We start from the raw sequence: 13,319 nt of genomic DNA on the forward strand, positions 1-13,319 counted from the left end.
CTCTCTAGGTTTCCTTCCTTGTTCTGGTGGAGCACACCCTTCAGCAGCCTCCTGAGAGGGAAGATAAGGCAGTATCATTTTTTGTTTCATTCTCTTCTCAAACTGATTTTTTGGTAGTTTGGATATAGCATTCTAGGTAAGAAATGGTTTTCCTTCAGAAGGCATTGTTCCACTGATTTCCAGTTTCCAGGCTTGAGGCAACTGTGTTGACATTTTGCACCTGTTTTTTTTTTCTTTTTTTAACTTTTTCTGCTTTTTAAAAATCTCTAAACTCCTGTTGGATCTCCTCTGTCTCCAGTTTTGTAAAATTTCATGGTGATGTGCAGTACAACTCTATAGACATGTATTGAGAGCGTGTGTTACATAGTTTATCTCACTAAACACTCCAAGATATACAAAGATATCCACAAGTCCGGAGACAGCTAGAAATCTGAGGGAAGTGTGGGAGATAAGGCAAACAGAATATTGATGAGCATGTAGTATTACACATATAAATTATGCTTGTAAGACTTGTAAGGGCAACGTTTTCACAGATTCCAAGTGTTGGTATTTTTAAGAAAGAATAATGCAGGCTCCTAACCTGATTCATTCTGTTAGAAATTTGGCCTTTCCGTGCACTCAACAAACTCCTTGCCTCTTACATCTATAGCTCTGTTTGGCTAGTAGTAAGCTATCAATAAGAGGGTGATGTTTTGACTCTGAATCCAGGAGTTGCTGATAGCCTCCAGTGGGCTGACTTAACTACCATTCTGCAGGAGGCCACACAAGGTTGAGTTCAATGCCCGAGGTTGGTTCCCTCAAGCTTCCTAAGGTGTCAGTTGGAATAGAGCCAGGAACCAGAAACCAGATCCCCCTTTCAGGAAGCAATCCCTAAAATGTATTTCTCCTTACCCTTCAAGGTATACCTATCTGTACTGATAGATAGAACATCATAAAGATAGATATGCTACATAGTAAGCTGCTCAATACATGTTTTTTCAATGGAAAAAATACGGAATATTTCTCTCTATGTAGTATCTACTCAATAGAGCTGACCCCAACACTCCATCCCCCACATTAGGAATCAGCCAAGAGTCATCCCTACCCTGGTGGCTCTCAGTGTATCATTATTATTATTGAAAACAGTTTATGCATATTAGCTTGTTTAATTCTCATAGCAATTCTATGAGGCAGATTTGTTTTGTTTTGTTTTTGAGACAGAGTCTTGCTCTTTCAGGCTGAAATGCAGTGGTGCCATCTCGGCTCACTGCAACCTCTGCCTCCTAGGTTCAAGCGATTCTCCTGCCTCAGCCTCCCAAGTAGCTGAGATGACAGACGTATGCCACCACGCCTGGTTAATTTTTGTATTTTTAGTAGAGACAGGGTTTCACCATGTTGGCCAGGGTGGTCTTGAACTCCCGACCTCAAGTGATCCACCCACCTCGGCCTCCCAAAGTGCTGGGATTACAAGTGTGAGCCACCGCGCCTGACTGGAGGCAGGTATTTTTAATCCTTGTTTGGTAGATTCAGAAACTGATGAATAGAGAGGTCAAGTGACTTGCTCAAGACCCCAAAGGTAAGAATGACAAAACAGAGCTTCAAGCCTAAGCAGACCCAACCCAGAGCTCACAACAGATCCAGCTCGTTCCACCACAAAAGCAATTCCCAACCTCACTTGAATCCCAGGTTAGGCCCCTTCAAATCTCTCACCAAGCCGAAGGGCTGTCCCAGAAGAGCTCATGGGAAAGGCCACCTGGAAAGAGCACCTATTTTATTGCTGCTTGTTCTGATGCTATTTCGCTATAGAACGCTGAGTAACACACCCGCCTCTCCAGGCCTCAGTTTCCTTATCTGTAAAATGAAGTTAAGAATATATTCTGAAGAGTTTTGGCAGAGGCCCATGATGACTGAGGGAAAAGAAGCAGTGAGAGGTCTCAGAAGGCCTTCTAAGAGAACAGAGTTCTGTGCTCCCTGGAAAATGATGGGAAACACAGGAGGAATAGTGACAACACAAGATGTTAAATTACTGTAGAAATTCTTAGATGAGTCTGAACTCCCTCTTCAAATATTCCATTATAATCCAAGACTCTATAGTTTCTACCAAAAAGTAGGTGCCTTCAAGCAGGGAGTGATCGTTTGAATCTAGTTCTCTCCTGGGAATCAGTGGTTCTAACTTGGCTGCATGTTGGGATGACCAGCGGAGCTTGAGACATGCAGATGTTCAGGTCAGTGGAGCTTGAGACATGCAGATGTTCAGGTCAGTGGAGCTTGAGACATGCAGATGTTCAGGTCCACCCTCGGAGATCTCTATCGGGGGTGTTGCCCGAACACTTGGAATATTAAGAGTTTCTTCATATGATTCTAATGTGCAGACAAAATGCAGAGCCACTTCCCAGAGCTTCAAGTTATTCATTTTCTGGTCTACAGTTTAACAAAGAAAAAAAAAAAGGAAGCAGTGATACCCAGTCGCCCTCAAAATTCAACGTGCAAACAAATGAATCTCCTGGGCGTCTTGTTAAAATACACTTTCAATTCAGTGGGTCTAGGTTGGGCCTGGCATCCTTCTTGGTTCTTTTGTTGTTTTTTGTTTTTTAAGACCTTAACACTGGAGGGGATTCTGCCCTTCTAAGAAGCTCCCACAGGGTGCCCACAGTGCTATCCACAGGCTGTGCCTGAATAGCTAGGCTACAGCTTGAATGATTACAGACTTAAATGAGAATTACGGCTCTTCTTACCAGCTGGAACCTTCAGGAAGAAGTTATTTCACTTCTTGGAGTCTCGGTTTTCTTATCTATAAAATGCAGGCCAGCAATAGCAACTTTATCACAGAATTCTTGTGATGCATAAATGAGATACTGCATTCAATTTGTTTAGCACTGTACAATAAATGTTAGCTTTTTGCTAGGATAGCCAGCACTCACGGAATGCTTACTACGTGGCAGGAATTTTCTTTTCTTCTTCTTTTTTTTTTTTTTTTTGAGGCGGAGTCTCGCTCTGTCGCCGGGTCTGGAGTGCAGTCCCCTCAGCTCACTGCAAGCTCCGCCTCCCGGGTTTACGCCATTCTCCTGCCTCAGCCTCCCGAGTAGCTGGGACTACAGGCGCCCGCCACCTCGCCCGGCTAGTTTTTGTATTTTTAGTAGAGACGGGGTTTCACCATGTTAGCCAGGATGGTCTCGATCTCTTGACCTCGTGATCCGCGTGGCAGGAATTTTCTAAGTGCGTTCATGTATTAACTCAAGTCTCAAAACACGGTGAGGTAGGTACTATTATTTCATCATTCCCATTTACAGATGAAGAAACTGAAGTGCAGAGAGGTGGAGTTCCTTAATCTACAGTGACACCTCGTTGTAGCTAAGCTGCTGTTTGAACTCAGGGAGAATTTGGGCTCCTTACCAGGATCCCTCGCCAAGAATAGGATCAGTGCAACAAGTCGAGCGTTTGCCCTTTGAAATGGGCTGGGACCGGCAGGTGGCAGACTAGGGCTGCTTGAGGTCAAAGACAGCTTCCAAGACCCGGAGCCAGCTCTGTGCTAAGCGTTCCATTACACAACCGCGGACAGTTTCTTCAGTTTCTTCAAACTCCCCTTTCCCTCCCCGCCACCCTAGGGTCTTCGCCCAGAATCCAACAGGAAATAATAGCCCCACATAACAGGTTCAAATGTAACCTCCCCAAGACAAAACCACGTCCGCAGGGAAAGAAGCGAGTAAAGCGAGTTTTCTGCAACTCCCCTTTAACCCAGAAGCGCAACCAGCCGGGGAATCTACAAATCTCTCTTTAGTTCAGCAAGGGGCTGGAAGCCTAAGCCAAGAGGAAGAAAGTTGGGGAATCTCTCTTGAATTCCCCAGGACACTTAGGTGGCCCCGGGCTTTGGTGCACGTGCGCAGGACATGCGGACAGGCACCTGGGACGCTCTATTTTGGGGATTACCTCGGAAAGGCGGATATTCTTGCAGGGTCCACCAACAGCGGGTGGCAAATGAATTTGAGGGACAGTGCAAGGGGTGGGGGTTAACCGGGCGGTTTCCATGGCTCCCGGGGCGTGGGGGAGGAATGCATCCCGCAAGCTGTGGCGAAACAACTGCGCTGCCCGGCTCGAGAAGGCAAGAGACACCGGGTGGGGGGTGGAGTGGGGGGGGGGGGGGCGGAGGAAACCAGCCAGGACGGGGGCGGGGCGGTCACGTGTGCCCGAAGGGGCGAGGCCCCAAGCTGGCCCCGGAGAGGACTCTGCCGGCGAAGTGGCTGCGCAAGGAGAGAACTTTTCCTGCACAAGGAACGCCTTGTGGGGAGACCCAAGGCAGGAGCGGTCCGGAGCCAGCTGCAGCGTGTGCGGCCGGCCTTGGGACAACGATCGCCGCGGGTGGGAACAGACAGCCCCAAGCAAAACTGGGAGCAGGAGCTTGGGGGTGAGCACAGGAAGCCCCACTTGAGGCTTTTACGCAGCCTCGAGTCTCTGTTTCTTCTGGAATAGGCAAGTCTATTTCAACTCTAAGAGACCAGCGGAAGCCACTATCCCTTAAGACTGCCGGAGTCCTCACCACTTCTCCAGGATTCCAGAGACTGTGGTCATGGTGAATGAAGGTCCCAACCAGGAAGAGCGCGATGACACCCCTGCGCCGGAGTCTGCACTACAAGCGGACCCCAGCGTCTCGGTCCATCCCAGCGTCTCCATCAACCCCAGCGTCTCTGTCCACCCCAGCAGTTCGGCCCACCCCAGTGCCTTAGCCCAACCTAGTGGCTTGGCTCACCCCAGTAGCTCGGGTCCTGAGGACCTCAGCGTGATCAAGGTGAGCAGGCGCCGTTGGGCCGTGGTCCTGGTGTTTAGCTGCTACTCCATGTGCAACGCCTTTCAGTGGATCCAGTATGGCTCCATCAATAACATCTTCATGCACTTCTACGGTGTCAGTGCCTTTGCCATCGACTGGCTGTCCATGTGCTACATGCTGACCTACATCCCTCTTCTCCTGCCGGTGGCTTGGCTGCTGGAGAAGTTCGGCCTCCGTACCATTGCCCTCACCGGTTCGGCTCTCAACTGCCTGGGGGCCTGGGTGAAGCTGGGCAGCCTGAAGCCACACCTCTTTCCAGTCACTGTGGTGGGCCAGGTCATCTGCTCCGTGGCCCAGGTTTTCATCCTGGGCATGCCCTCCCGCATCGCTTCTGTCTGGTTTGGGGCTAATGAGGTTTCAACAGCCTGCTCGGTGGCTGTCTTTGGCAATCAGGTAGGTAGAAGAGTTTGTGAATGTTCCCAGGGGTGTGTGTTAGATTGCACCTAACTATTGGGTATGGTAGGCTGTAATTTGCTGATTGTCCAACAGTGTTTGTGACTCTGGGTGACAGTGATTGGGTGTGACAGGCAGTGATTGTGATGCTGTAAGAGAGGCGGGAAACAAAAGCAGGAGGACCTGCTCTTTCATCCATAGTTGCTCTTGCCCCAGCCGAAAGCATGCTTCTAGAACATACCATACCTTTGCTGTGTCATTCCTGAACCTGTGTCAGTCCACCAACTTAGACCTGTAACTTCAGGAATGCGCTTCTCTCTCTGGCAGCAGCCCCTGGGCATCAGACTATTCTGGTGTCATCAGAACTTGGCAGTGTTTTCAGAGTTGGACCAACCAGCTTTCCTAGAGTGCAGTATCTCCTCTACTGCATAGAATTGCAAAGCCATGCCTGGTGGTGTTTGGCACTGTTTTTACCTTGTTTTATACACAGCCGAAGCCAGGACAGTGGGAACAGTGCTTTGTGCCAAACTCCTTGCCTGGGATTTGGAGCCAAGTCCAGCAGGATGGAGTAGAAATCTTGCTCTGAATTTCCAAGGCCTAGAAAGGGTAGTTCATGTCTTAATCTTTTTCTCTTTCCTTCTTATTGGAAGGAGAAGCTCAAATTCTTTGCATCTCAATGTGGTTATGATCCAGAAAGCTGGGCAGGTTGTAAACCTGAATGCCATCTCCAAACACTCAAAGCAAATATTTATGGGAATATTTAAAGCAAACGTCCTTCAGCCAGACCACTGCCTCCCAGTCTCACATCTTTCCAAGCACGTACAGTCCTGGCTGTGTATTTAACAAAGGATTGGTAATCCTGTCTCACACGTCCCTGTGAAGAGACCACCAAACAGGCTTTGTATGAGCAACCAGGCTGTTTATTTCACCTGGGTGCAGGCGGGCTGAGTCTGTGGATTACCATTAGTTCTTATAGGTCTTGGGACAGGCGGTGGAGTTAGGAGCAATGTTTTGCGGACAGGGAGTGGATCTCACAAAGTACATTCTCAAGGGTAGGAAGAATTACAAAGAACCTTCTTAAGGGTGGGGGAGATTACAAAGTACATTGGTCAGTTAGGGTGGGGCAGAAACAAATTACAATGGTAGAATGTCATCAGTTAAGGCTATTTTCACTTTTGTGGATCTTCAGTTGCTTCAGACGATCTGGATGTATGCATGCAGGTCACAGGGGATATGATGGCTTAGCTTGGGCTCAGAGGCCTGACATTCCTGTCTTCTTATATTAATAAGAAAAGCAAAACAAAATAGTAAAGTGTTGGAGCAGCGAACAATTTTGGGGGTGGTATGGAGAGATAATGAGCGATGTTTCTCAGGGCTGCTTCGAGTGGGATTGGGGGGGCATGGGAACCTACAGTGGGAGAGATTCAACTGAAGAAAGGTTATGGGGTAAAGGGTGATATTGTGGAGTTGTTAGAAGAAACATGGGTTGTATAGAATGGTTGGTGATGGCCTGGATATGGTTTTGTATGAATTGAGAAACTAAATGGAAGACACAAGGTACAAATAAGAGAAGAAGAAAAACAGGTATTAAAGGACTAAGAACTGGGAAGACCTAGGACATCTAATTAGAGAGTTGTCCAAGAGGGTCCAAGGGGGGTTAGCATAATTACTTGTTTGTTTGGCGAGTTTTGGGGCTCTATTCAAGACAGAGTCCTCTTTAAGTTTGAGGCTGAGCTTGGTGAGGTGTGTTTTTAAAAGACCATTAGTGCGTTCTACCTTTCCTGAAGATTGAGACGGTAAGGGGTATGAACGTTTCACTGAATACCAACAGCCTGAGAAACTGCTTGGGTGATTCGACTAGTAAAGGCCAGTCCATTATCAGACTGTATAGAGGTGGGAAGTCCAAACCTAGGAATTATGTCTGACAAAAGGGAATAAATGACTTCAGTGGCCTTCTCAGACCCTGTGGGAAAGGCCTCTACCCATCTAGTGAAAGTGTCTACCCAGACCAAGAGGGAGGTATTTTAGTTTCCTGACTCAGGGCATGTGAGTAAAGTCAATTTGCCAGTCCTGGGTGGGGGCAAATCCCCAAGCTTGATGTGTAGGGAAGGGTGGGGGCCTGAACAATCCCTGAGGAGTCGTAGCATAGCAGATGGAACACTGAGAAGTGATTTCCTTGAGGACAGATTTCCACAATGGAAAGGAAATGAGAGGTTCTAAGAGGCGGGAATCTACATGGAAGAGGTTATGCAAATGACGATAGAATAGAATGGGCCTGTGAGACTGGAAGGAGATATTTTCCTTGGTCCAAGAACCATTTGCCTTGTGTGGGAAGAGATGGATAGGTGGAATTTTCAGTGTGAGAGTAGGTGGAGTGATCCCTGAGAAGGAGAAAAACTGGCTGTGCACGACAGAAGTTGGAATGCTAGCTGCTTCTTTAGCTACCTTATCAGCATAAGCGTTGCCCTGAGCGATGGGATCTGATGCCTTTTAGTGGCCCTTGCAGTGTATGACTCCAGCTTCCTTTGGAAGTAAAGCAGCCTCGATAAGAGTTTTTTTTAAAGAGGCATTAATGATGGAGGGCCCTTGCGTAGTGAGGAAACCTCTTTCAGCCTATATAACAGCATGGTGGCGCATGATATGGAAGGCATATTTAGAGTCAGTATAAATACTAATGCATAGTCCTTTTGCAAGAGTGAGGGCCTGAGTTGAGGCAATGAGTGCGGCTTGCTGAGAGGTAGTGGAGTGGGGCAGAAAGTATATGTGTCAGGTGTGAGGAAGAAAATAGATTTTGGAAGTTATGAGAACTGTAGAGAGTGAGTTGAGCATAATTTGTGATTTTGAGGGCGTCTAAAAGTATTATGGTGGTGGCAGTGGCTGCCGCACTGAGACATGATAGCCAGCCTAAAACAGTAAGGTCAAGTTGTTTGGACAAAAAGGCTACAGGGTGCAATCCTGCTCTTGTGTAAGAATTTTGACTGCACAGCCCTGTACTTTGGCTGTGTGTAATGAAAAGGGTTGGAATAAGTTAGGGAGAGCTAGTGTGGGGGCAGCTTCTAGGGCTGTTTTTAAGGAACAGAAAAAGCAGTGGCGAAAGGATTTGGGATCTATGGGGTCAGATAGATTTGCTTTTGTGAGTTTATATAATGGTTTAATCAGGATGGTAAAACTAGGTATCCAAAGGCAGAAGTACAAAACCATGCCTAGGAAGCAAAGAAGTTGTTGTTTTGTAGAAGGTGTTGGGGTTTGGGAGATTAGCCAGACACGATCAGCAGGAAGAGCACATTGTTTTCATGAAGAATTATGCCGAGATAGGTAATGGATGAGGAAGAAATTTGGGCTTGACTGAAGTAATGGGGGCTGTCTCTGAAGCCTTGCGGCAGTACAGACCAGGTAAGTTACTGAGGCTGATGGATGTCAGGGTCAGTCCAAGTGAAAGCGAAGAGAGGCTGGGATGAAGGGTGCAAAGGAATAGTAAAGGAAGCATGTTTGAGATCCAGAACAGATTAATGGGTTATGGAGGTGTTGTGGAGGGAGGCAGTGAGCATAGGAGAGTATATGGCTTTGGCACCACAGAGTGGATAGCCCAGACAGTTTGGTTGATAAGGCACAGATCCTGAACAAACCTGTAAGGCTTGTCCAGTTTTTGGACAGGTAAAATGGGGGAATTTTAAGGAGAGTATAGACTTTAAAAGGCCATGCTGGTACAAGCGAGTGATAACAGGCTTTAATCCTTTTAAAGCATGCTGTGGGATGGGACACTGGCATTGAGCGGGGTAAAAGTGATTAGGTTTTAATGGGATAGTAATGGGCGTGTGATTGGTTGCCAGGGAGAGAGTAGAGGTATCCCATACTTAGTGGGTTAAGGTGGAGGGATCCAAGAGGAGGACGCGAAGGAGGCTTTGAACTGGGGAAAAGGGCGGGAATGAGGTGTGGTGTAGCCTAGGAATAGTCAGGGAAGCAGATAATTTAGTTAAAATGCCTTGACCTAGTAAGGGAGCTGGGCAGGTGGGGATAACTAAAAAGGAGTGCATAAAAGAATGTTGTCCAAGTTGGCACCAGAGTTGGGGAGTTTTAAGAGGTTTAGAAGCCTGGCCGTCAATACCCACAACAGTTACGGAGGCAAAGGAAACAGGCCCTTGAAAAGAAGGTAATGTGGAGTTGGTAGGCTTGGTATTGATTAAGAAGGGGACGGACTTACCCTCCACTGTAAGAGTTACCTGAAGCTCAGTGTCTGTGATGGTCCAGGGGGCTTCTGAGGCGATTGGGCAGCGTCAGTCTTCAGCTGCTAAGCCAAGTAAATCTGGGAAGGAGTCGGCCAAAGAACGTTGGGTTTGGGTTCCAGGGGCTTTAGGAGCAGCGGTGATGTGAGTCAGACAGTCCGACCTCCAGTGGGGGCCTGCACAGACAGGCTGTGGCTTAGGAGGAATCCAGGGCTGAGAGCATTCTGAGGCCCAGTGGCCAGACTTCTGGCATTTGAAGCAAGGTCCACGAGGATGTTTTTTGTTTTTTTTTTTTTTTTTTTTTTTTTTTTTTTTTTTTTTTTTTTTTTTTGAGGCGAAGTCTCGCTCTGTCGCCCGGACTGGAGTGCAGTGGCCGGATCTCAGCTCACTGCAAGCTCCGCCTCCCGGGTTTGCGCCATTCTCCCGCCTCAGCCTCCCGAGTAGCTGGGACTACAGGCGCCCGCCACCTCGCCCGGCTAGTCTTTTTTTTTTGTATTTTTAGTAGAGACGGGGTTTCACTGTGTTAGTCAGGATGGTCTCGATCTCCTGACCTCGTGATCCGCCCGTCTCGGCCTCCCAAAGTGCTGGGATTACAGGCTTGAGCCACCGGGCCCGGCCCACGAGGATGTTTTGAAGGAGCCCCTGGGAGCTGTGGCTTGGATGTTCTGAAGTTCTTGTATGCTGGAGATGTGGTTGTGGGTTGTCTTACAGCGGAGGCAAGTAGCTGTAACTCAGAAATGCGTTGCTGTCTGGCTACCTCCTCTCTATTATTGTACACCTTGAAGGCGAGGTTGATTAATTCCTGCTGTGGGGTTTGAGGGCCAGATTCCAATTTTTGAAGCTTTTTTCTAATGTCAGGAGCTGACTTGGTGATAAAATACATATTAAGAATAAGGCGGCCTTCTGGCCCCTCTGAGTCGAGGGCAGTAAAGCGTCTAAGGGTTGCTGCTAAGCAGGCCATGAACGGGGCTGGGTTTTCGTCTTTACCTTGGGTAGTTTCTTTAAGTTTGTCATAATTAACAGCTTTGTAAGCTGCCTTTTTAAGCCCTTCAAATAGGCAGGAAACCATGTAATCTCGCCTAGCTATACCTGGGGAATCTGCCTGAAAGTTCCATTGGGGATCTTCTCGGGGAACTGCTCTAATGCCCTCCTGGAGGTCTGGTTCATGAAGCCAGCGGTTATCAGCGTGAGACTAGGCTAGAGAAAAAACTCTTTCCCGTTCATCTGGGGAGAGGGTAGCAGTGAGGATTACATTTAAGTCACTCCAGGTTAAATTGTAGGACAGAGTTAGATATCGGAATTCCTGTATATATTTAGCGGGGTCTGATGAGAAAGAGCCTAAATGCTGACTGATTTGGGAGAGATCTGATAGAGAAAAAGGCACATGTACCCTGACTATGCCTTTAGCTCCAGCCACCTCTTCAAGAGTTAATAGTTGGGCAGGTGGGGGAGGGCTAGTCGCGGAACGAAACTGTAAGCCAGACTGGGTGTGAGGAGAGGAGGTGATAGAAGATTACAGGGTCGGGGAGCAGAGGCTGAGGAAGAATTGGGACCTGGCTCGGCCTGGCAAGGAGCAGCCTGGGGAGAAGGGGAGAGGTCAGATGAATCTGTAGAAAAGAAAGATTCAAAGAACTCAGAGCTTGGGGTGCAGACTGAAGGAACAGACAGGAGAGAAAGAAGAAAGATTTGGGACAAGTCACATGATGAGCAGAGACTAGGGAGGGACCAATGTGTAAAGGAATGCCTGGACATCAGGCACGTCAGACCATTTGCCCATTTTTTCGACAAAAATCATCCAGATCTTGTAGGATAGACAAATCGAAAGTGCCATTCTCTGGTCACTTGGAACTACTGTCGAGTTTGTATTGAGGCCGAGTGGTGTTGCAGAAGAAAATAAGGCGCTTAAGTTTTAGGTCAGATGTGAGTTGAAGAGGTTTTAAGTTCTTGAGTACACAGGCTAAGGGAGAAGAAGGAGGAATGGAGGGTGGAAGGTTGCCCATAGTGAAGGAGGCAAGCTTAAAGAGAAGGGTAGAGACACGGAGAAGGGGGTGGGAGCAGCCCTGGACTGCAATGTGGGTGAGCAGCCAAAGCAGGCGTCCCCGCAATTGACTTGCTACCAAGGGAATGTGGGTGAATAATCAGGCAGGCGTCCCTGCGGTGGTCAGACACCAATGGAGTGTGGGTGAATAATCAGGCAGGCGTCCCCGCAATGATTAAACACCAAGGGAAGGCTGTCTTCCCAAGTCCGTGACCGGCGCTGGAGTTTTGGGTCCACGGATAAAATGTGTCTCCTTGGTCTCTACTAGAGAGGAAAAAGAACTAGAACTGGAAGGACAGGGAGATTGAAGGGTAGCCAGAGAGGCTGGAGAAGAGAGTGAAAAGACCGCTTACCCGATTTGAAATTCGTGAGGTGCTCCTGGGGCTGGTTGGTCTGAGGACCCGAGGTTGTATGTAGGTGGATCTCTTCACGGAGTGAGGGTGAGGACAGGGAACTGGTCCCCTGAAGGAGTCCCTCTGACCTGGGTCTTTGGCACCAAATGTTTCACGCGTCCGCGTGAAGAGACCACTGAACAGGCTTTGTGTGAGCAACAAGGCTGTTTATTTCACCAGGGTGCAGGCGAGCTGAGTCCGAAAAAGGAGCCAGCAAAGCGTGGTGGATTATCATTAGTTCTTATAGGATAGGCGGTGGAGTTAGGAGCAATGGTTTGCAGGCAGAGGGTGGATCTCACAAAGTACATTCTCAAGGGTGGGGAGAATTACAAAGAACCTTCTTAAGGGTGGGGGAGATTACAAAGTACGTTGATCAGTTAGGGTGGGGCAGAAACAAATTACAATAGCGGAATGTCATCAGTTAAGGCTATTTTCACTTTTGTGGATCTTCAGTTGCTTCAGAAGATCTGGATGTATACCTGCAGGTCACAGGGGATATGATGGTTTAGCTTGGGCTCAGAGGCCTGACAAATCCCAGTTCTTCTCATTGGACTATTTTCTCCTATCTATTAATTTCATTTAGAAAATGCAACCTTTCATTTAGAAATTTTTCATTTCAAACAGAAACTTTACAAAACGAATCTAAAGGCAAATTTCCCTCTGTTCATCTTTACTACCAGGAAGGTAGTCACCTCACTTTGACCCTGACCACACAGATCACCATAACCCTTATACTCCGGTAATTCTGACCTCTCTCTTCAAATGCTTCTTACATACTCCACAGGAGCACTACCTTCTGCTTGCATAAAATCCAACATTCTTCCTTTCGGCAAGTATTTATCTAGCTTTTGCAAGACAGTGTGCTAGGGCTGCAAAGATAATCCTTGCCTTCGAAGAGATACTATACCAGGTTTTAAAAAATTGTACCAGGAGCCAAGATTCAGATTATATTAAAAAGCAAACAAACACACAACAACTAAGCAGATCATAGCATAGAGGATTTATTTTCAGTTCTCCTTGGGGTTTTTAGCATTTTCTTTACCTAATTGCTATGGGAAAGGGTGAAGAAGGTAGAGGAAGCTAATATCTATTAAACACCTACTATTATGTCCCCATTGTTGCAGGAGAGGGAACTGAGATCCAGATAAATCTTGCAACTTTATCCAGAGTCCTATAGCTACTGAGTAGTAAAAGAGAAATTTAAACCTAGTTCCACCTTCAAAGCCACTCTCAGTAGGTCAGTATTTCTGTGGATCAAGCATATATGTGAAAAAAAAAAAAAAAAAAGGCAGATTCTGAGGATTTAATTTTTCCCCGTGTCTCCAGGGTTATTGGTGATGGTTTCCAGCAGTTTTGTTTAGAGCGTGAGGGCTTAGCACTTGCCTTCTTTTTTGAAGTTGCTGCTAGAGGGCTGATTCTGCCTCTTCTAACCTAGCACAGCCATTGTATTGTCAAGAAGGTGAGGGTGGAGT

At 47.3% G+C, this 13,319-nt stretch overlaps 1 protein-coding gene and 1 long non-coding RNA gene across 4 annotated transcripts in view; one reads left to right on the top strand and one right to left on the bottom strand.

The window, feature by feature from the left end:
• Window positions 1-244: 244 nt before the first annotated feature.
• Window positions 245-5,141, bottom strand: LOC115897411. The gene is made up of 3 exons (XR_004057197.1): window positions 3,373-5,141; window positions 1,690-1,830; window positions 245-430 (listed from the first exon to the last, which is right to left on the bottom strand). It is a non-coding gene; the product is annotated as an uncharacterized LOC115897411 (long non-coding RNA).
• The window catches only part of FLVCR2 (feline leukemia virus subgroup C cellular receptor family member 2), a 70,358-nt gene continuing 61,169 nt past the window's right edge, over window positions 4,131-13,319 (top strand). For 2 of the 3 annotated variants that reach the window (XM_010382675.2, XM_010382677.2), the window contains exon 1: window positions 4,131-5,194. In XM_010382675.2, the coding sequence (XP_010380977.1) occupies window positions 4,544-5,194 (651 nt within the window). In that variant the 5' untranslated portion in view covers window positions 4,131-4,543. The remainder of the gene's footprint in view (window positions 5,195-13,319) is intronic. The other variant, XM_030929806.1, reaches the window with a different exon arrangement.

This window comes from Rhinopithecus roxellana, chromosome 5 (assembly GCF_007565055.1).
Source record: "Rhinopithecus roxellana isolate Shanxi Qingling chromosome 5, ASM756505v1, whole genome shotgun sequence".
Lineage (NCBI taxonomy): Eukaryota > Metazoa > Chordata > Mammalia > Primates > Cercopithecidae > Rhinopithecus > Rhinopithecus roxellana.